The sequence below is a fragment of the Musca autumnalis genome, unplaced genomic scaffold (assembly GCF_047663935.1).
Source record: "Musca autumnalis isolate F117 unplaced genomic scaffold, ASM4766393v1 scaffold_2, whole genome shotgun sequence".
In the NCBI taxonomy this organism is placed as follows: domain Eukaryota; kingdom Metazoa; phylum Arthropoda; class Insecta; order Diptera; family Muscidae; genus Musca; species Musca autumnalis.
Window position 1 is genome coordinate 153,026,255 of NW_027411755.1, and position 24,910 is coordinate 153,051,164.

Genomic DNA, 24,910 nt, shown 5'->3' on the forward strand with positions numbered 1-24,910 from the left:
GATTTACAAACAAATAACTGGTTATATGTCAAATGTCATTTTCGTGGGCGGAATGTATCTTCCAGGAATATATACATATATAAGCTGTATATTAAAAATGTTCACACAAAAGTTGTGGTCCATTTAACCTTCTAAATATTCTCTGATCACTATCTCAAATTGTAAGTTTCTTCTTTTTCATATACTCTTACCTTAGTTAAAACTTCGAGGCGATCGGACAATTATTGCGACCTACAGAGCAGCTACAAAATCTGATAAAAATTATGTTTTTGGTCCATTTCACCCGCTAAATATTCTACGATCATCACCAATAACAATAGGTGTCTATTCTGGTCTGAACGCGACCTCCATGCAAAATTTCGTGACGATCGGTCCATACAATTGATTACAATTTATAATGGACAGACGGACGGACGGACACACATCTCAAAATTGCTTTATCTCTTCGAGATATGAAGATTGGTATACCACATTAGGAGGCTAGGACCGATATTTCGGGGTGTTACATGTATTTTTCCCAAAACAAACTTATAATACCCTTTCAACATAGTGATGTAGGTTATAAATAATAAACACAATATCTGTATAGTATCCGAGAAACTTTTTCCTCTCAAGAAATTTGCACAGTTTAAATACATATTTCCCAAAAATGGAAAAATATTGTCATCTTTAGGAGCACCTTCCAATATTTCAAACTAATGTTTCTTTTAATTTCCTTAATTTCAACATGATTACTATCGAATCCCATATAGAAATTAACAATCGGCGAAGACAAAAAAATGGGGGTTTGGCCAGGAAAATCGATTTCTGAACCATTGTGCAGCGCCGTTCTACGGGGACTATTTCAAAACGTGAACCTGTACTGACAACTTTCTGGGGGGAACTTTTGTAGGCCCAACGAAGACTAAATATGGTTGCTAGGATGTTTGGTATTGAAAATAGGCTATATCAGTCCACATTTTGATATATCCCGATTTTCTGTATTTTTAAGGTTTTAGCCTCATTATCACAACAAAATGGCTGAAATTTGGTACTATCTAGTTTTCGTTGGGGCTACAAAACTTTTCCCCATAGCTTTATCAGTGCAGGTCCACGTTTTAATATATCCCCCATAGAACAATACCATCCGATTTTCGGGTTTTTTCAAGGTTTTAGCCTCATTATCACATCGAAATGGCTGAAATTTAGTGGTTCGTCTTCTGTGAGTCTACAAAACATTCCGTCAGAAATTCGTCAGTACAGGGGCCTAATTACGACATTCGATGCGATCGAGAATTTGCTCGTTAATGAAAAAATCGAAATATGAGCACCTATGTGTTCTCCAAAGAACACTAAAAAGGTAGATGATAAAAAATTTGTTTATTTTAAAGCAAAAACTAAAAAACAAAATAGGTTTTCATAGTTTGATTTTTTCATTCTCTGAAATCATGATTCCATGTGAAATCGTGATTTCACTGGTTCTTTTGCATGAGTGCGAAAGGAGTCGTGAAAGATCCGATCTTTTTCATCGAATTTTCATGAGTGCAATTGAAGTCGTGAAAGATCCGATCTTTTTCATCGTATTTTCATGAGTGAAATTGAAGTGGTGAAAGATCCGATCTTTGTCATTATATTGTCATGAGTTTCAATAATATAATAAGTACCCGCACAATAAATTATCAAATACTCATGTACCCGAATAATTGTGTACTTGCAGAAGTAATTGTTAAAATGAAAATAAAAGTCAGATGATAGTGGTCGATAGTGGCAAAATTTATATATTTTAATAAAAAATTCAATGTAAATTGATATTAAACAAAAGAAAAATATATTTTGTGTTTGGAAACCTGTTTCGTTTTGTGGATATTAAAAAGAAGTATGAAAAAGACCCGGTCTATATACCACGAGCTCCACGAGCCGACCAACGCCGATATAGTAAAACATATCGAGCTGCAATTATTGGGTTGGTTGGGTCATGTTAACAGGATGGATAAAGATGCCACCGGCTTATGAATACGAGCCATTTGACGTTACGCCACCCGAGGGAAGAACAAAACTCTAATGGAAAGATCAAGTTCAATATGATATCACAAAACATGGCAACCAAAATTAGAGAAGTAAAGTAGAAGATGGGTAAAATAAGTATAAAAGAGACCATAACATGGTAACTATTACAGGATAAGTTTTTCTTTTAAAATAGCATAACAGAATTCAAATTTATACTAGATTTCCCAAATGATGAGATTGGTTCAGAGATTGACACATAATTTATCGAATATTGGAAAAACGGAACCCCAAGTTTAAAGAAATATCTTGCAGCCATCGGAAGAGATACATATGATATTGCAGATTAATATAATATATCATTTTGAAAATAACATAAAAAAAATAAAGAAAAATAACATCTGGCGATGCAAATCATCTGTGCATTGTGTTCTTATTAATTCAACAAATTACATAATTGTATTGCAAATTTTATTTCTGATTGGTGAAAATCCGGATCCAAAGCATTGGCGCTAGAAGCCATGACAATGAACTGGTGCAAGAAGCCATGACAATGAACTGGTGCAAGTTGCTATGACAATGAAATGGTGCAAAATGCCATAACAATGAACTGGTGCAAGATGCTATGACTATGAACTGGTGAAAAATGCAATGACAATGAACTGGTGCAAAATGCTATGACAATGAATTGGTGAAAGTGTGTGTCACTCCCTTGTAAATTTCATTGGTGATTCACCTAAATTTTCACCTATGACATGTCACTTGCACCCATGATTCAACTCATGATTTGTCATCGAACATTTTGCTGGGGAATGTCGTTATTAGGCCCCAGGTTCACGTTTTGAGATAGCCCCGCATAGAACAAACCTCCAGATTTTGGTATTTTGAAGTTTGTACGCCGATCGTCCTCAATAGAACTTCAGTCACAGTTTATAATTGTATGGCTTTGTTTCCAACTGCTACTAAAACACTCCAAGAAGATACGACATTTGGTAAAAGGTGAATGTTACGATGTAATTAAATAAACAGAATAAACACATGTAATAATCGGTTGGCAATACTTTCTCCCACAGATTCATAGTGATAAAATATTATTGCCCTGATAAGGGCAAAATATTGAAAATACATAGATAAAAATTGGATATTGGCACACATAATAAGATTTGGTTCTCATTGTTTTCTGTGAAATCATACCCCCACATAAAATTATGATACCACCATAATCTAGATAAGAAATCTTTCAGGAACATAAAATCTTTTTATGGTTTTTATTGCAAAATTTCTTATATAAAGAAAGTTGTGATTTGTAGGAAAATCATAGTCATTGTTTTCGAGCAGAAGAAAACACCATGAAAGTATTCGCAGTATTGGCAATAACAGCAGCAGTCCTTGGATTGACAGCTGCCTTCCAACCACCAGCAGCACGTTACGATGACTTCAAAGTCTACAAGGTCTTTGTCAAGGATGAACAGCAATTGTCGGAATTCAAAAAATTGGCCAACAATATTCCTGTGAGTTAAATATTATCATCACTTCGCAAATAGAAAACACCATAACATAATTTTTGTTTGTATTAATAGGTTCGCTTTTTGAGTGACATCAGTGGTCCTGGACGCAGCTACGATCTTGCCATTGATCCCGCCAATCAAAAGACTTTGGAAAACCACATGTTATATAATGAATTCGACTTTAAACTGACCATTGACGATCTGCAAGAGTAAGTGGCAATTTTTTTGAGTACACTTTTTAATGAGAATATTTGAAGCTAATTGAATATTCCAAATCAACAATATTTTATTTGTACGAGGTAAATTGTTCAGACTTTTATAAATTATACATTATTTTGTGGTACAATTCACAGGGTTCTGGAACAAAGTATGCCCGCAAATTTTGAAGCCACAACTTCCACCATGACCTGGACCAAATATCATCAATTGGCTGATATCTATGATTGGTTAGATAACTTAGCCATTGAGAACATGTTCACTGTGACACCTTTCATTATTGGCAAATCCTACGAAGGACGTCCCATTAAAGCTGTCAGAATTTCAACTAAACCAGGAAACAAGGCCATCTTTGTTGAGTCGAACATTCATGCCATTGAATGGATTTCTTCTGCCACCACCACCTGTTTCATCGATAACTTGTTGAAGGCCGAAACCAAGGAAATGAAGAAACTTTTGAGAGACTATGATTGGATTTATGTACCCGTTTTGAATCCCGATGGTTTGGAATACACTCACAATGTTGAACGTTTGTGGCGCAAAAATCGCAAGCCCACTGGTTTCTCCAACTCCTCTGGCATTTGCTACGGTACCGATATGAATCGTAACTTTGGTTATATGTGGGGAGGTAAGAAAATCAAATGTTTGGTCATGGATATGATATTTTATTAAATTTTTGTTATTTAGGTGCTGGTTACAATATTGATGTCCCCTGTGATCATTGGTATGGTGGTGCTGCTGCTGACACTGAACCAGAAGTTTTGGCCTTAGAGAATTTCGTCAGTGCCTTCCCTGAAGGTTACATTCGCATGTATTTGGCTTTCCATTCGTACGGTAACTTTGTCTTGTTGCCCTATGGCCACACCAGCACTGAATTCCCACCCAATTATGATCAAATGATGCGTATCGCTGATGCCTTTGCCGATGGTGCCAAAGTGAAATATGGCACACAATTCCAAAGTGGTGCCAGTGGCCTTTTGAACTGTAAGTTGAAATTTTAAGGGGATTTTGAAGGTTTATCTTCTATTTTATATTTGTTTGTCTGTTTCTTGTAGATCCTGTATCCGGTGCTGCCAAGGATTGGGCCTATGGTGTTAAGAATATTCCATTCACTGCCACCATTGAATTGCGTGATGATGGTTCCAAATACGGTTTCTTCTTGCCAGCTTCTCAAATCTTGGAAGTTTGTGCTGAAATAACTGATGGTTTGATTGAAATGGTTGACAAAGCCCGCAAGGAAGGTATTTTCAAATAAACTATTACCTTTTTGTTATAAACGTATTTAATGAAGGCTAATAAAATCAGCATATGCCTTAAAGTCTAATTGGTTTTGTGTTATTTATTAAAAATGGAGAGACCTCTAGCCTCTTGTGTTCATCTTGAATTGGTTATAGCTAGTTAAAGTGAGGGTAAACATGAATAAATTTCCGGGATATTGCTATGTTCTTGGTCCATTGTTTTGTACTGGAACAGAAAAATAGTATCAAGAATTGGAGTTGTTATGTGTTTTTGCTAAGCCATGATAGGTTTTGGAATCTATCCCAGCAAAATTTGAAGTAAGGGGTTCCACGTGATGACGTGATTTCATGGCATCTTTTGCATTGGTTTAAACGAAGTCGTGAAGGATCCGATCTTATCATCAGCATTTGAACCCATGCAAAGGAAGTCGTGAAAGATCCGATCTTTTCATCAGCATTTGAACCCATGCAAAGGAAGTCGAGAAAGATCCGATCTTTTCGTCAGCATTTGAACCCTTTCCATCGATCCAATAGAGAAGAATTTTGTGTTTTTATTTATACACATTTTTCTAAATTATTTACAATAGGCTTGATGTTGTCGGAGACTCGAAATCACAACCAACGTTGTTAAAACTCTCGTCGTAATGATAATGCCATTGCAAAGGGTTGGTGAAAATGACATGCCAAAGCATTGGTGAACATGACATGTCAAAGCATTGGTGAACATGACATGTCAAAGCATTGGTGTAAATGCCATGCTTGGGATTCAAAAATGAATAGCATCTTTTGGGGTCCACGCTTATATAAAATTCATCGATGAAGATGCTAAAAAGATGACTTTCACCCATGATTGAATAATATCTTTGGCATCAACATTTTGCTGGGATGTCTATTCAGCAGTCGTCGGTGCTTTCTTGAGTTCAACTAGGGACACCTGCAAAGTAGACACTCGACCGCATCTATTTTTTCTGTATCACCACATAAACTACATTAGTCCCCACCACTGTGACTCCATCTTAAAGTTATGAATCTTAGTGACCCGTAATAAAATTACACTGTACAACAAAACTGAACCTTTTTGCACAGATTATGAAAGAGGACCGAAAATAGAAGACAATTGTTTTGGCGTTTTGAATGTTTACGTCGGAAAGTACCCCAAATGCGTCGGGGAAGTTCCTCCTATTTTTAGGAGTTAGGATTCCTGGAAATCCTTGGCAATATTACTGCCAACAACAATTCGAGGAGTCTTTTAGTTACAAAATGTAACTCTCAAGCGAGCCATTAAAGGGGTCTTTTTGGTATTTTTTTCTTAAAATCATTTTAAATCCTCTTAAAAATGTCATCGAATCGTATCCGAATATTCTACAAAAATGTTCGCCATAAAATTTCACTACAGGTCCTAGAATACATCAGAACTCTAAACCTTACCCGAATGCCCAGAATCTGTAAAAACCAAAAACACGTTTTAGGGTTAATGTTGTACTTTATCTATGTGTATGCCAAGTTGCCCCACGAAACATCATTCTGGATGGATGACGTCAAAGACAAAAATATTCTCCATTAAATTTTACTACAAGTCACCTAAGAAATGAACTATCTATTTACAAGGATTTCAAGGAATCCCAGTTTGATTATTTCCAAATACACTGTGCAACACGAAAATTATTAACCATATTCTGACCATATTCTACCAGCGTGGTAGAAGACCAAAAAAGAGAGGACGTGTCTCGCCGTTTTTTCTTATCTCATCAACTTTCGCGGTTATAGGCCTCCAAAAGTTTGAGGCTTTGATGTAAAAAGGGTCATTTAGTCAGGACTATATCTTCCAAAGCGTTAGGAAATTTGAATTTATCTCAGAGGCAAAGTTGTAGCTCTTGTTTTAAAGAACAAAAATTGTGAACACATATAATCCATCAAACTTCATCTGTAAGGTCAAAATCGGCATAGTCAAATTACTTTTAAAATTTTTTATCAAGTTTTGTTATACAGCGGATCTTAATGGTCAAAATAGCAAAACAAGTTCGTTTTTTATGCTATTTTCTCGGCTTCTGCTCCCTAGATACTAAACCGTTCAAAATTCAAGAAAACAATCAACCACAATAGTGTAGCAAAGGCATCAATAAACAACTTTCTGGAACATACGAAATGTCTATGAACTGTTCTTAATGGTAAGAATAGCAAAAATCTTTTGTAAATATCCAATTTTTATACTTTTTTCTCCGAAATTTGAAAGGTTTGTCATTTACGGACCTTAACAGAAAATAATGATCTAAAATAATCGAATTTTGAACTTGAAGAATGGTTCCTGGAATCTTCATTTGTTCTAGAAACTTGTTTGTTGAAATCTAAGGTACATTTTAGTAGTTGAATGTATACTTAATTTTTGGGCGGTTGCGTATCTTTGGACCAGAGCCGGAGAAAAAAGTATAAGTATTTTGTCATTAACAAGCGTCCATAGACATTTCGTATGTTCCAGAAAGTTGTTTACTGATGCCTTTGCTACAATATTGTGGTTGATTGTTTTCTTGAATTTTGAACGGTTTAGTATCTATGGAGCAGAAGCCGAGAAAAGAGCATAAACATCGAAATTGTTTTGCTATTTTGACCATTAAGATCCGTTTCTGCAGAGATCGTATATTCTAGAAAGATGTTTATTGAGATCTGAGGTATATTTTTGTAGTTGGTTGTTTGCTTCAAATTTGATCGGTTTGATTGCTGTATAACAAAACTTGAGAAAAAATTTTAAAAGAAATTTGACTATGGCGATTTTGACCTTACAGATGAAGTTTGATGGATTATATGTGTTAACAATTTTTTTCTTTAAGACAAGAGCTACAACTTTGCCTCTGAGACAAATTCAAATTTCCTAACGGTTTGGAAGATATAGCCCCGACTAAATGACCCTTTTTACATCAAAGCCTCGAACCTTTGGAGGAATATAACCGCGAAAGTTGATGAGATAGGGAAAAACGGCGAGACAAGTGTATTCTCATTTTTGGTGTTCTATCACACTATGGAGTCATAATATGGTTAATAAAACATGACTCAAAAAATTACACACAGTTATATGTACAAATATGGGGAGCTTCCCCAAAGCATTTGGGATACTTCCCGACGTAAACTTTCAAAACGCCGAAACACGTGTCTTCTATTTTCGGTCCTCTTTCATAATCTGTGCAAAAAAATTCAATTTTGTTGTACTGTGTAATTTTATTACGGGTCACTACAAGGTTAGATGTATAACGTTAAGATGGAGTCACAGTGGCGTCGACTAATGTAAGAAAAGATAGATGCGGTTGAGCATCTACTTTGCAGGTGTCCCTAGTTGAACTCAAGAACGGACCGACGACTGCTGAATACGACATAGATTCCAAAACCTGTCATGGCTTAGCAAAAACACATAACTCCAATTCTTGTTACTCGTTTTCTGTTCCAGTACAAAACAATGGATCAAGAACATAGCAATATCCCGGAAATTTATTCATGTGTACCCTCACTTTAACTAGCTATAACCAATTCAAGATGAACACAAGAGGCTAGAGGTCTCTCCATTTTTAATAAATAACACAAAACCAATTAGACTTTAAGGCATATGCTGATTTTATTAGCCTTCATTAAATACGTTTATAACAAAAAGGTAATAGTTTATTTGAAAATACCTTCCTTGCGGGCTTTGTCAACCATTTCAATCAAACCATCAGTTACTTCAGCACAAACTTCCAAGATTTGAGAAGCTGGCAAGAAGAAACCGTATTTAGAACCATCATCACGCAATTCAATGGTGGCAGTGAATGGAATATTCTTAACACCATAGGCCCAATCCTTGGCAGCACCGGATACAGGATCTACAAGAAACAGACAAACAAATATAAAATAGAAGATAAACTTCAAAATCTCCTTAAAATTTCAACTTACAGTTCAAAAGGCCACTGGCACCACTTTGGAATTGTGTGCCATATTTCACTTTGCACCATCGGCAAAGGCATCAGCGATACGCATCATTTGATCATAATTGGGTGGGAATTCAGTGCTGGTGTGACCATAGGGCAACAAAACAAAGTTACCATATGAATGGAAAGCCAAATACATGCGAATGTAACCTTCAGGGAAGGCACTGACGAAATTCTCTAAGGCCAAAACTTCTGGTTCAGTATCAGCAGCAGCACCGCCATACCAATGATCACAGGGGACATCAATATTGTAACCAGCACCTACATAACAAAAAAAAAAAATAATAAAATATATTACCCATGACGAAACAGTTGATTTTCTTACCTCCCCACATATAACCAAAGTTACGATTCATATCGGTACCATAGCAAATGCCAGAGGAGTTGGAGAAACCAGTGGGTTTGCGATTTTTACGCCACAAACGTTCAACATTGTGAGTGTATTCCAAACCATCGGGATTCAAAACGGGTACATAAATCCAATCGTAGTCTCTCAAAAGTTTTTTCATTTCCTTGGTTTCGGCCTTCAACAAGTTATCGATGAAACAGGTGGTGGTGGCAGAAGAAATCCATTCAATGGCATGAATGTTGGACTCAACGAAGATGGCCTTGTTTCCTGGTCTAGTTGAAATTCTGACAGCTTTAATGGGACGTCCTTCATAGGATTTGCCAATAATGAAAGGTGTCACAGTGAACATATTCTCAATGGCTAAGTTATCTAACCAATCATAGATATCAGCCAATTGATGGTATTTGGTCCAGGTCATGGTAGAAGTTGTGGCTTCAAAATTTGCGGGCATACTTTGTTCAAGAACCCTGTGAATTGTACCAAAATATATAAGTTATAAAAGTCTGAACAATTTATCTCGTACAACTAAAATATTATTGATTTGGAATATTCAATTAGCTTCAAATATTCTCATTAAAATAGTGTACTCATAAAATGGCCACTTACTCTTGCAAATCGTCAATGGTGAGTTCAAAGTCGAATTCATTATATAACATGTGGTTTTCCAAAGTCTTTTGATTGGCGGGATCAATGGTAAGATCGTAGCTGCGTCCAGGACCACTGATATCACTCAAAAAACGAACCTATTAATACAAACAAAAATTTTGTTAGTGTGTTTTTTTATTTGTGAAGGGATGTCAATATTTTACTCACAGGAATATTGTTGGCCAATTTTTTGAATTCCGACAATTGCTGTTCATCCTTGACAAAGACCTTGTAGACTTTGAAGTCATCGTAACGTGCTGCTGGTGGTTGGAAGGCAGTTGTCAGTCCAAGGACTGCTGCTGTTATTGCCAATACTGCGAATACTTTCATGATGTTTTCTTCTCCTCGAAAACAATGACTATGATTTTCCTACAAATCACAACTTTCTTTATATAAGAAATTTTGCAATAAAAAGCATGAACAGATTTTATGTTCCTGAAAGATTTCTTATCTAGATTATGGTGGTATCATAATTTTATGTGGGGTATAATTTCACCGAAAACAATGAGAACCAAATCTTATTATGTTTGCCAATGTCCAATTTTTTATCTATGTATTTTCAATATTTTGCCCTTATCAGGGCTATAATATTTCATCACTATGAATCTGTGGGAGAAAGTATTGCCATCCGATTATTACATGTGTTTATTCTGTTTATTTAATCACATCGTAACATTCACCTTTTACCAAATGTCGTATCTTCTTGGAGTGTTTTAGTAGCAGTTGGAAACAAAGACATAAAATTATATCAAAACGTGGACCTTTACTGACAAATTTCTGGGGAAATGTTTTGTAGACTCACAGAAGACTAACCACTTAATTTCAGCCATTTCGATGTGATAATGAGGCTAAAACTTTGAAAATGCCAAACGTGGACCTGCACGGACGAATTTTCTGCGGGAAAGTTTTGTAGCCCCAACGAAGACTAAATAGCAAATTTCAGCCATTTCGTTGTGATAATGAGGCTAAAACCTTAAAAATACCGAAAATCGGGAGATACCATTCTATGAGGGCTATATAAAAACGTGCACCGATATATCCTATTTTCCATACCAAACATGCTATTTGAACACGAAGGCAAAAAGGGCCAAAAAAAGTAGATGAATCATGCGTGCAAGTGCTTCCGGATAACATCTTTTTACGCGAAAGAAGTCATAATTTGTACAAGAGCATATTGCAGCGAAGATGCTGTCTATTTTGCATAACGATCATTTCTTTTGCATAAATGCATACATGTCAATAAAGAAGCAACTTAAAAGATGGTTTTGAGTATTTTTGAGCAAATTTTTCTAAGATTAATTGTACAAAAAACATTCTGGATCATGTATCTGCGGATCAGAAGACTTTTAACAAAAAATAGCGGGTCAGATGAAGAATAGAAGCTGCATCCCAGCAAAATTTGAAGGAACGGGTTCAATGCGATGACGTGATTTCATGACATCTTTTGCATTGGTTCAAACAAAGTCGTGAAAGATCCGCTCTTTTCATTAGCATTTGAACCGATGCAAAGGAAGTCGTGAAAGATCCGATCTTTTCATCAGCATTTGAACCCATGCAAAGGAAGTCGTGAAAGATCCGATATTTTCATCAGAATTTGAAACCATTCCATCGATCCAATAGAGATGAATTTTGTGCTTTTATTTATACACAATTTATAAATATATAAGATTAATTATTTACAATAGTCTTGATGTTGTCGGAGACTGAAATCACAACCAACGTTGTTAAAACTATCGTCGTAATGATAATATCATTGCGAAGGGTGGGTGAAAATTACATGACGAAGCATTGGTGGAAATGACATGCCAAAGCATTAGTGAAAATGACATGTCAAAGCATTGGTGTAAATGATATGCTTTGGATCCAAAAATGAATAGCATCTTTTGGGGTCCACGCTCATATAAAATTCATCGATGAAGATGCTAAAAAGATGACGTGCCAGATCACTTTCACCCATGATTGAATCCCAGCAAAATTTGAAGGAAGGGGTTTCTTGTGATGACGTGATTTCATGGCATCTTTTGCATTGGTCCAAACGAAGTCGTGAAATATCCGATCTTTTCAATAGCATTTGAACCAATGGAATGGAAGTCGTGAAGGATCCGATCTTTTCATCAGCATTTGAACCCATGCAAAGGAAGCAGTGAAAGATCCGATCTTTTCATCAGCATTTGAATCCATTCCATCGATCCAATAGAGATGAATTTTGTGTTTTTATTTATACACATTTTTCTAAGTATATAAGATTAATTATTTGCAATAGGCTTGATGTTGTCGGAGACTCGAAATCACAACCAAGGTTGTTAAAACTCTCGTCGTAATGATAATGTCATTGCAAACTATTGGTGAAAATGACATGCCAAAGCATTGGTGGAAATGACATGCAAAAGCCTTGTTGAAAATGACATGTCAAAGCATTGGTATAAATGGCATGCTTTGGATCCAAAAATGAATAGCATCTTTTGGGGTCCACGCTCATATAAAATTCATCGATGAAGATGCTAAAAAGATGACATGCCAGCTCACTTGCACCCATGATTGAATGGCATCTTTGGCATCGAACATTTTGCTGGGATGTCATCTTTGGCATCGAACATTTTGCTGGGATAATTTTTTTTACCATGCATTTATGTATATATTCATTGTATTACTGACAAAAAAATTAATCAAAATCATTGGTCAGAGGATCAATTCTTATTGTGTGTATGACTTAAAAATAATAAATGTTGTAAATCCTATATGTATGTATGCCCACCAAAATGTTCGATGCCAAAGATGCCATTCAATCATGGGTGCAATTGAGCTGGCATGTCATCTTTTCAGCATCTTCATCGATGAATTTTATATGAGCGTGGACCCCAAAAGATGCTATTCCTTTTTGGATCCAAAGCATGTCATTTACACCAATGCTTTGACATGTCATTTTCACCAATGCTTTGGCATGTCATTTCCACCAATGCTCTGGCATGTCATTTTCACCAATCCTTTGCAATGACGACGAGGGTTTTAACAACTTTGGTTGTGATTTCGATCCTCCGACAACATCAAGCCTATTGTAAATAAATAATCTTATATTTAGAAAAAATGTGTATCAATAAAACACAAAATTCATCTCTATTGGATCGATGGAATGGGTTGAAATGCTGATGAAAAGATCGGATCTTTCACGACTTCCTTTGCATGGGTTCAAATGCTGATGAAAAGATCAGATCTTTCACGACTTCGTTTGAACCAATGCAAAAGATGCCATGATAACACCCCGTATATAGTACGCATCCGTTTACGATATTTTGAATGTATTAGTCCCATTTGACCACAGAATCGGTTGTAACTTTGTATTTTGTGTTTTCAGAGGCTAAGAAACATTTTTACCATAAAATGTTTACATAGGTCCACGTTTTGATTGAAGGTTTTAGCCTCATTATCACACTGAAATGGCTGAAATTTGGTATTTAATCTTCGTTGGGGGTAAAAAATTTTCCCCCAGAAATTTATAGGTATAGTTCAACGCCCTCATATAGCCCCCATAGAACGGTTCCTCCAGACTTTCGGTATTTTGAAGGTTGTGGCAACATTAATCCAATTAATTAATCCATATAGCTCCCATAGAACTTACCTCCCGATTTTCGGTGTTTTGAAGGTTGTGGCCTCAATATTCCCCAGAAATGGCTGATAATTGGTATTTAGTCTTCGTTGGGGGTATACAACTTTCTCCCAGAAACTTGTCAGTACAGGTCCACGCCTTAGTATAGCCCCCATAGAACGGTACCTCCTGATTTTCGGTATTTTGAAGCTTGTGACCTTAATATCCCACTGAAGTGACTGAAATTTGGTAGTAAGTCTTCTTTAAGGGTATACAACTTTCCACCTGAAATTTATCGGTCTAGGTTCGCGTCTTCATATAGCCCCCATAGAACGGTACCTCCTGATTTTCGGTATTTTGAAGCTTGTGACCTCAATATCCCACTGAAGTGACTGAAATTTGGTAGTAAGTCTTCGTTAAGGGTATACAACTTTCCACCAGAAATTTGTCGGCATAGGTCAACGCCCTCATATAGCCCCCATAGGACGATATCTACCAATTTTCGGAATTTTTGGAATTCACTTCAATACAGTTCGTGGTGGAGGGTATAAAAATTTCGTCCCGGCCGAACTTATCGCTTTTCTTACTTGTTGTCTAATTACAAAGTTAGGGTCATATTTTGGGTTGTGGCGTTTTGTAAGGAAATTATGAATAGCGAAATAAAAAGAAGAACTATACGAAGATTGAGGTTTAAAATTTGACATGAGTAAATTCCCTTCAGGGATGTTCGTGGATCCACGATATCTCCCTATGTTTGGTATTTTGAAGGTTGTGGCCTCAATATCATCCCCAAATTGCTGAAATTTGGCATTTTGTCTTTGTTGTGTGTACAAAATTGTTCACCAGAAATTTGTCGGTATAGGTCCACGTCTTCATATAGCTCCCATGGAACGGTACCTCCCGATTTTCCGTATTTTGAAGGTTTGAAGTCATTATCAAATCGAAATGGCTGAAATTTGGCACTTAGTGTTCGCTAAGGGTACAAAAAATTATAAAAGGTATAACATGTCCCCTGCAAACAATCAGGCAGAATAGGTCCACACTTTGGTATAGCCCCAATAAAAGTGTACCGTTAGATTTAATATATAAGAAAGGGCTTGTAAAAAGCAGTAGGCATATTATACGGCGGATATTGATTAACAAAGTGCTGAGTTATTGTATGAGTCAATATTAATATCATATCCCGAAGACATAAATATTAATATTGTACGCATTTTTTGTATCAGCTGCAAATCAGTTTTTGTAATATTTGCTAATATTTCAAGATTTTGAAAAAAAAAATATTGCGTTTTCGTCTTTTAGTTTATCTATAATTAGTCCAGTTTTGTTTCGAAAATTTTCTGCCATTTTTGGAATCGGAATCGGTTCTTACTTGCCAAGTCTTAATTGCAAGTTTATATGACAAGTGAAGAAGGTTTTCGCAAAAATTAATCCAACCGTGCGGAACGGATAAACCAAAGTCACCGCATTTATTTCCATCTTCATTACTTTCCTTCGTATACCCTTTGTTCGATGGGCAACAATACTCTTTTCCGGTACTCTTCACTGGTAGTTTGGGAATGGCTTGCATTCCAATTTGAGGGCAAGAATTCAGGGCACACGATATGCCCTGACTTGCTCAGTGTTCCTTATTCGGAATGGAGATGGAGGGCAAAAATTTGTACGCGACGTACGCACTGACTTATTCCGTGTTCGAACGAATTTTATTCCACGAGTAACACAATACCTTTGTAGGTTCACTGAGCTTACCATATTGTCCGACCAACGAAAACACTTTAGTTTGTAAAATATGTACCCCAAAAACAGATCACAACTGACTACATTCTTTCTAAATATTTTCCCACATACCAAGACGAATCTTTTTAAAAACCTCTTTCCTTCGCTATTGTGATCATTATGAAACATCTAGTATGTCTTCATATTCTATAGATCATTGATGTACTAAAGAAAGAGGAAGAATATTTCGTATAACTTTCCACAAATTCCAATCTCATTCATGTCTTGACTTTATCTATTGTAGATTTTCAACACCAAGAGATCGTTTGTCGGAGACGTTGGGTAAACGAGCAACGTGAACTAATTACTCTATCTTTACTAAATTTCAAGTTCAAGGCTTTTATTTCATATCTTATGATTATTGTTTTTGGGTTTGCACATATGGGGTCCTCAATATGCTCTTGCCATAAATATAAGCAAACAAGTATTAGAATGGATGGAGGGCGTAAAAATATTTAAACAATTTTTCTACCGACTTAGGTTTTAATTGGTTTTAGTCTAGCCCCCTAATTTTATGTATGTATGTATGTATGTATGTATTTAGACTTTTTTGTCAAATTTTCGGACCGAAATTTTTGAAATTTGCTTTGGCTTGTTGTCAGAAGACATAGGAGCTTAATTCGGAAAATTGTAAACATTGATAACGATTTTCGAAAGAACAAAGATGGCGCTCCAAGTGAGCTCTTTTAGAGAGCTTTGCTACATTTTCCTTCTGAAATGGATGTAACTTTGTATTTTGGACTCTCAATGGGTAGAAAACCTCAAATTAAAAATGTAAAGTGGCATTCATCAGTTAAGATATTCTACTCCTCTAAGGAATAATCCTTAACTTGTAAAATATAGGAAATTAATTGTTCCTAGTTACTTCAATTCACTTCTTAGTGGAGGGTATAAACAGTCCCGGCCGAACTTAACGCCGTTCTTACTTGTTATAATAATGAGTTATTGGGTTCATTTGCAAGTATTTACGGCAACTTTTTACAAAATTTGAGGTTCTTATCTTGGATTTCAAATACAATAAATTATAATAACCGAAATAATTGAAAAAAATTTCCCAGACCCTATCCTAACATCTACTAAAATGTCCAGGACTGCTTATTAGAATCCAAATCTACACGGAGGAAAAAGGCCTCTCTAACATATGTCCCAAACACCCCAACCAGTCCCAAACATAACATATCGTCGGTGTCATGCTTAAGTGTTCCATACGCCATTTTTGACATTTTGAGATAAAGGTACCTTACAAGGTTTTGAACCATGCTCTTCCATTTTTTTGATCGGTTTTTCTCTATCTCTTATAGATTCTGAGATATTCAGATGCCAGTATGTTCCATATCCTCTTTGTGACCCAAAAAATCTTGTGGTTTTGTTCCATATCCATAAAGCCTGGCGTATGGAACAAAAAACTTCGAACATTTTAGTTCCATATCCATGTCGTTTGGCGTATGGAACAAAAAGAGACAAAAACGAATTGTTCCGCACCAAAAATGATGGCGTTTGGAACAAAAAATTGCCCATTTTTGCCAAGTTACGGAAAAGTGTGGCGTATGGAACAAATTGTTTTAAAGGACTTGGTTTAAAAAATGAAGAATGAAAGTTTCTAAATCCAAATATTGTTGAATATTGTATTGTTATATGAAAACGAGAATGTATCAATCGTTTAAAAAAAAAATCCATAGTTTAAAGACAAAATTTTGATGTAAGTCCACAAAAATATACGCAAAAACGTCCATTCGACTTGAAGCTAACCGACTACAAAAATGGTATTATAAGAAAATCGCGTTTAAATGTTTTATGTTACCTTAGCCTGGCAAAACATCAATCCGTTTTGTCCGATCGAAATTTTTACCACAAAAAATAGGGACAAGTGGAGGCAATCCCTTAAATAAATGTTAAGGAAACCTATAATAATGGTCCTTATTGTATTTATATGAGAAAAATAAATGTTTCATTTAAAGTCCTGATTTTTAAACTCCACAGTAGCACTTCATATATGGGAGGTGGAACACGATTGATAAAAAGTGTTTTGGTTGAAATGTGACAAAACGTGTTCCATGTGACACAAACTGCCAAAAACAGAAAAAAAAAATTCCGTGGAACAATTCAGCAACTTTTTGCAATTATACAAATTTGCCATAACCTCTAGACTATCACAGATATCTGACTAAAATAAACTACTGAAATATTCTATGAGTTTAGTTAAGTAGAACTGAGCTCTTAAATTATTGGTTTATTGCACCATTTTTATCCTGTATGGCCTTAAACATTAACTTGAGTTTTTCTCGAATCAGGCAAATGGCGTATGGAACACTTAAGCATGACACCGACGATATGTTTGGGTCCTGCAAACAAATTTATATTTGGGTGCAAACAAAGGTTCCACCCAAACCACTTTGAAAAATTCAAAAAAATTATTACCTGTTGCACGAATGAATGACCTATTATTTCACATAAATATTGAAAAAGGTCCCGCACAAACCACTTTTAATTTTTATGATATATGAAATAATGTTAAACATAATATAAAATGATATATGTGTAATAATACAACTATAAAATAGTGAGAAACCAACGGTTATGTCATATCGGTTATGTCGTGTGCCCCTCTATTGCTTTCAGTTAAATATCTGCTTATAGAAACTTCAAAAAATTTTCAAAAGTTCTTAAAAATAAAAACTTTAAAGCTTTTTGTGCGGAAGCTTTTTTTATCGAATCACTTTATAATTAAGATTTTATGTAATCTTATGTAGAAACTCATCACGCTATAATACAGGGATATGAGGTTGTAAAAAAGTCATAACCCTCATATACAAACATTTATAAATGGTGGTGGTTTATTGAAATGATTAGAAATACCAAACACAAAAGCAACAGACACATAGGTACATACAAAATTCCAAAGTAATACATAACAGATTTTAACAAGTAAGCTAAGGCCATAGTAGGACAGGGCCTAAAACACCGCCTGTAGAGAAGTTTTATATGGCTAATATACTCATTAAATGTCGCCAACATTACTGAGGGGTATTTTGCCACCGTTGAAAATTTGATGTGTAGAAAATCCAGGTCAGGCCACATCAAAATTTTCAATGGTGACAAAATACCATCAGTAATGTTGGCGACATTTCCTGAGTATTTCAGCCATGTAAGGTGGTGTCTTAGAACATGCCGTTTGGACTCGGTGATAAACAGTAGGTCCCATGAATCGGGGTGCACTCATTGATATAAAAGAAGGCTCTCTTGCCCTACTGGGATGTTTGAGGAACAGTAATATTTTATACATTTCTAATAGATATTCCTAAATTGTAAAATTGACATTGTTCAACCCCTTCTGCTACATATTTAAATTATCTTTGAATATCGAGTTTTTTCTGGAATAATACAAATAAATATATAAGGCCGACATAAGACACCGAGTGCATTTTGAAACAAGTAAGAAAACGTTAAGTTCGGCCAGACCGAACTTTTTATACCCTCCACCAAAATTAAATTGAAAGAGAATGGAATACTTAGTTTCCTTTCATCTACGAAAGTACTTAGCTCCGCCTAAATTGAAATAATTTATAAAAAGTCACATTTTTAAAAAGAAAAAATATATAGAAGCATCGTTGAACGCTTCTCCTTAGTTGAGAAATAAAACACATTTTCTTCAAAGTTGAAATCATCAGCGGGAAATCAGCATATGGAATCGAAATATTATATAATGTTCATATTTCAATCATACATACAGTGAGTCAATTAAGTATTTTGCCTCTTTAGAAAATTGTAAAATTTTCAATAAATTCGTTTGAAACCATAAAATTAGTGGTCAAAAAGTCGAATATTTATGTGTAGTATGTTTGTGGATAGTTTAGTATCCAATATCTGCAAGAACCGCTGCGAAAGGCTTAATGGTCTTCTAGATATTGACAAAAATCTATAACAACACAAAATATTTTACCTCAAAAAAGTATTTTGCCTTTTACATATTTTTTGAGAAAAAAGAAATTTTTGTTACACGCTAAAGATTTTTATAGTAACCGTTGGAGATTATCACATTATACAACTGTTTCGGCACCAGTTCAACCACCTTGCGACATGTTTTCGCGGTTATTTTCTCCAATTTTTCTACATTAATTTCTTTGACAAAATGTTTTATTAGTTTTGGTCATTACCGACATTAATATCTAAGAAAATCAGTGAAAAATGATTCGCCGCTACCTTCAAATCCTAACAAAAGCGTAAAAAATAAATAAGAAGCTTAAATGCATCGCAAATAGTGAAAGAAATTATAGTTTGGAACTATGAAAATCAAGAACAGAAGCAAAAAATTATTTAAAAAATCGCGAAGATCCTTCCTGACCGCTTCCAAAAATTAATCGTGTCTTCAATATTAATATCGGAAACAATGCCTTGCATAGAGTGCCCACAAGGTTCCAAAATCCAGAGATATAAATATGCGTTCGGTTGCTTATTTAGCCGTGTGTGTCAATATTGTGTAGCAGATGAAGTGTACAGCTAATGCTAATGTTTTTAGATGCTGGCTTTTAACCCCTGTTCTCCACCAAAAATCGTCGACATAGGTCAATGTTTTGGTATAGCCCACATATAATGTTACCTCCCGATTTTCGGTATTTTGAGGATTTTGGCTCCAATTTTTAACCTAACCAGCTATAATTTGACATTTGAGATTCTCAGTGGTCACGAAACTTCTTCACTAAAGATCGTCAACATAGCTGGTTTATTGAAATGCTTATGTACAAAATGTATACGCAAAGTGACAACACATATGTAAAATTACATATCGTGTAACCCTGCAAGCAAAAACTATCGCGGAAGTGACTTAGGCGTGTCGCCCAGGGCGATGAAAACAGTCGCGGCGATAGTCGCGGAAGTCACCCTGAAGTGACCTCCGTTGTGAAGAAATGAACCACTCCCGGGTCACTTCTTAGAAGTCACTCCGGCGACACTTCTGGAAGATCATTTCCGCGATAGTTCTTGGAATTAATAAAAAAATATTTTTTTTTATTTTATCTATTTATTATTTTATTTATTTTTTCAAAGTACGGTTTTAGAGAATTATAAAATTCTGCATATATTAAATTTGTCATCTTAAAAATGTGATTTCGTTTTGTTGTCTGGCTTGGGAATCGAACCCGGACCTTCAGAGTGCGAAGCGAGCATGCTTACCACTGCACCACCGAGTCATATAATCATCAGATAGAAAAATGTCCCATATTTGTTCAATGTGTTGAATTATTAAATAAATGTAAATAATCGCCTTAGAGGTCACTCCGAGTCACTCCGGAGTGTCGCCATACGCGATAAGAGGTAATAATAATAATTCTATAGACATTGTTTGTGTAATTCAAGAACGATCGCCTTTTATCTTCCTTGGCGTGTCTCCGGAGTGACTTCTTCCAAATGCTAGCAGGGAAGGTACCCATTAGAAATATCAAACACAAAAGTAACATACACATCGGTACACACAAAATTCCAATGAAATACATAACCGACTTTAATAAAAGAAATACGGAATGAAATAATTTATAAAAAGTCACACTTTTAAAAAGAAACAAGTAAGCAAAGGCTATAGTTGGACGGGCCGACCATATGATACCCTACACCACTACCCCTGGAAATTAGCTTTCAGCAAATCAAAATTCATTTATGGAACAAATAAACTTATTGTAAGAAATAACTTTTTGGATTCTGCCACCTTATCACATCAAGCTTAAATAATATAATAATTGTTCCACAAACATCCGATAAGGGACGAAGGAGACTTCTCTCATATCAATGAGTACACCCCGATTCATATTTCCCGATATGGGGACCTACAGTTTATCGCCGAGTCCGAACGGCGTGACCCAAGCCACCACTTGAAGAGAAGTTTTACATGACTGAAATACTCAGGAAATGTCGTCAACATTACTAAGATGTATTTTGCCACCTTTGACGGTGGGAAAATACTCCTTAGTAATGTTGGCGACATTTTCTGAGTATTTCAGTGTCAGCCATGAAAAAACTTTTCTACAAGTGGTGTCTTAGGTCACGCCGTTCGGACTTGGCGGTAAATTGTTGTATGTATAAATCCCAAAATTATACGCCAGGAGGAGGTCAATGGGTGCCTTCACCTTCACCAAAATTAATATTTCAAAAAAACTTTAACGTTAGCGACACCGATTACGTTTTGAAAACAAAAATGTGCCAAAGCGACCCCTTGCTGCAATATATCGTACCTGTTCAACAAAAAGGTAGTAACTCAAACTTTTCTAGTTTTCAGTAGAGACAAAAAATGTTGGTACATAAAGTAGTATGAAAAGTGAAATACCGGTATTTTTGAAAAAAGAATAGACAAAGAAATGACAGATTTTTAAGTGGGTAGGGTAATTCATTTTCTTAATGAAAATTTTTAGTTACTACCCTTCTGTTGAACAGGTGCGATATATATAACAAAAAATCCAATTGAACAATTAATACGCCTGGGCTCCACGTAATTCGCAATAACGTACAAACTGGGAATTTCTCTGTCATGATAGAGGCAATTATAGCATTGGAGGAAAATGTGGTTCTCTACAGAAAACCCACTTTATATTAGGCAGAAGCCCCGTTATCTACCAAACTCATTATTGCAATTTGTATCGGTGGAAAGGTCTGTCGTTTTTTTCATATGTAGGCATAAAATGTTTATATTTTTCATATAAAAGTAATGGTCCATTTCACCCGCTAAATAATATCAGATCGTCATCCAAACTTGTAGGCATCTTCTTCGACCTAAAGTCTTACCTTGTGCAAAATTTCGTGACATTGAGCACATAGTGGTGTGGGGTATAATAAAAGAAATACGGAATGAAATAATTTATAAAAAGTCACACTTTTAAAAAGAAAAAATATATAGAAACATCGTTGAACGCTTCTCCTTAGTTGAGAAATAAAACAAATTTTCTTCAAAGTTGAAATCATCAGCGGGAAATCAGCATATGGAATCGAAATATTATATAATAATATGTATGTCTTCTGTCAACCTATAAACAAAGGGTTTGCCATTATAAGCAACGTCCTAAAAGTCCCCATCGATCCCATGTGTGCAAAACAAGTTATTCGGGGTCAAAGGTCAAATTTTAAGGGTTTTTAGGGTTTCGGATTTATTTTTTGAAAACGGTTAATCTAATCAAAATGCAAATCGCGACCAAGATTCACTGACGAATCATATGGAAGATCTTAAGAAGAAGAAAAAATAAAGGAAATTTATTTTTCACTCTTCTTTGTTTTTTGTTTCTTTCATTTGTTGTCTTTGATTTTTACGCCTTTTGCTTTATTTTCTGACTTGTTATAATTTTTAATTATTCCTTATGTTGTAGTGGTTGCATACTGGTTCTCATTCACTTTCTTCAAAGTTTTGTAGAATGTGTATATGAGAATTACACTATGCAACACTCAAAATGCAAACAACTTCTAGTATGGATTTTTTGAAAGTACATATTTAGACTACAGAAACCCTAGTTGGGTTTTGTCCTGTCAGATCCAGTTCGGATTTTATGGCCTCATCTAAACCGGGCTAAAACTACACTTTTTTGCATTTATCAGGCCTTTATCCAAGAAACGAATAGGAATTTGGCCTTGCTGGCTTTAGCAATATTGTAGCCCTAAACTAGTAGAACTTATCTGTTGAACACACTACACTAGAAAATTTCATCTAGGGCATCAAAATCGATAAAATATGGAAAATTTTACATAATTTCCGGAATTCTGGTTGGTATCAGCTAAACTATTGGAAGTTGAACCAAGTAACCTTTTGCAAAAATCATCCAAATAATGTTCTCAGCAATTCTTCAGAACATTCTGAAACTCTAAAATGTTGTTTCCGGGGTATTTTGCATCATATATTTTGCAACACGTATTTCAAACACAGTTCACACCAACAGTTTATTCTCGCATTTCGGATTTCACTACATTATTGACATTTTTATTAAATCGTCGTTGAAAAATGTACTGAAAACAACGGCATAGAGGCATTTTACAACAATGACATGTTGTGAAGAGTTGTGTATTACATTCCAGGGAATATTTTTCCAAAAGAAAATATTCAGAAAAAATTAACGGTTTTGGAGATACGGTGCGAAATGTATAAAAATTGTTGAATTTTTGCATATATTTTGAAATTTTAGGCAATAAATGTAGTTATTCGAGTTTATTATTTCTCCAAATATGTTATTCTTGTCCTTATCTACAAATTTGCTTCAGAGTTCAGAAGAAGATTCGCATTGGTTTCAGAGATATAGCCCCGAATTTCTTTAAAAACGCAATATTTAACCATATTTAGATGGGGCCATAAAATCCGAGCTGGATCTGACACAACAACTAGGGGTTTTTTTCGTTTGGGTCTGTACTTTCAAAAAATCCACAGTTCGAATTGTTTGCACAAGATCGCCTTAAAAATGTTGCACAGTGTTATATGCAACCAAATCAACAATTTTAGTAACAATCCCGTGATCGGGGTTCGGAAGGATAGTATATTATTCGCTTGCACTAACAACAGCGAAATATAATACAAATTAGCAGAAAAGATCGCCGAGAAGCATAGCAGCAGATTCGTCGTAGCGATTGATCATTTTTGAGAATCGTCTACGAATGGCAAATTACTCGCGTGGGTGAATTTTATATAAAAATTCGCTAAAAGATCGCCGGAAAGAAGCACAGAAGAATAATCTGATCAAAAAATCGTCCAAAAATCTTCCAACTGTTTGCAGGGTTATTATAAAAATGCATTCCGCAGCCGCGAGAGCCCTGTTGTTACTCTCTTTGACAAAAATCCTCTCTCCACCCATAAAAATTATGTTCTAACATAAAAATATGCTGGTACCCATACAAATAAAATTAAGATATGTTAGAAAATGTTGCAAACATATATTTTTTTGGACACAAACAAATATTTGTTTGGATCCAAACATATTTCTAAAATACACATAGCCCAGAAAGTCTGCGTCCACCTTACTACTTTTCAAAAATGATACTAAAACATTACATAAATGGGTAAATGAGAACAACTTTTCCTTCATAAATATTTTATTCGCACTCTTTAGTATAAGAATAAAAAGAAAAACTCCAGAAAATACATTACTATTACGAAGATAACGGTATAAAAGTGTTACAACTGCTAAATTAGAGACCCAAAAAATCTGCGTTCACTTTGTATATTGTAATAGTACCGTTAGTTTTTTTTGAATTTTTTGCAGTTTTCTCCCATTTCTAATCAATATTGTCACAACTGATCATTCTGTGAGGTCGTTTGCACATTTAACTTAAAAGAGTAATTTATTTCAAGAATGGAAAAGAAAGTCAAAGAAATTGGCATTGATAAAAGGAAAATTCTAGGTAAATGATGGAAAATGCTATCGAAGTATTGGTGAAACTGTAGGTAGAACATATTAGTCCATACAGAGAGTGATATTTAACTATAAACAACCCAGATTTTTTACGTCAAAGTCCAGATTTGGACGGTCAAACATACGCGAGGAGCGTAACATATTGTTGTGATATTGTCTTGTCGGAGACTCATAGCCTCGACTTTAATGCGGACATTGTATGTACTCGCGTCACACTAACATCAAAATTGAGAGCACAAATTCAAAAAAGGCAAGGTTGACCAACAATAGCCGATATACAATATCTACTTTTAC

General features: G+C 35.2%; 1 protein-coding gene and 1 pseudogene across 1 annotated transcript; one reads left to right on the top strand and one right to left on the bottom strand.

Annotated features, from left to right (window-relative positions):
• The first annotated feature begins 3,332 nt into the window (after nt 1–3,332).
• Nucleotides 3,333–4,962, top strand: LOC141392425 (zinc carboxypeptidase-like). The gene is made up of 5 exons (XM_073965368.1): nt 3,333–3,494; nt 3,564–3,700; nt 3,845–4,335; nt 4,395–4,691; nt 4,763–4,962. Exons 1-5 carry the CDS (start codon nt 3,333–3,335, stop codon nt 4,960–4,962), a joined length of 1,287 nt encoding a protein of 428 aa, XP_073821469.1.
• Nucleotides 4,963–8,590: 3,628 nt separating this feature from the next.
• Nucleotides 8,591–10,219, bottom strand: LOC141392426 (zinc carboxypeptidase-like; annotated as a pseudogene).
• Nucleotides 10,220–24,910: the final 14,691 nt, after the last annotated feature.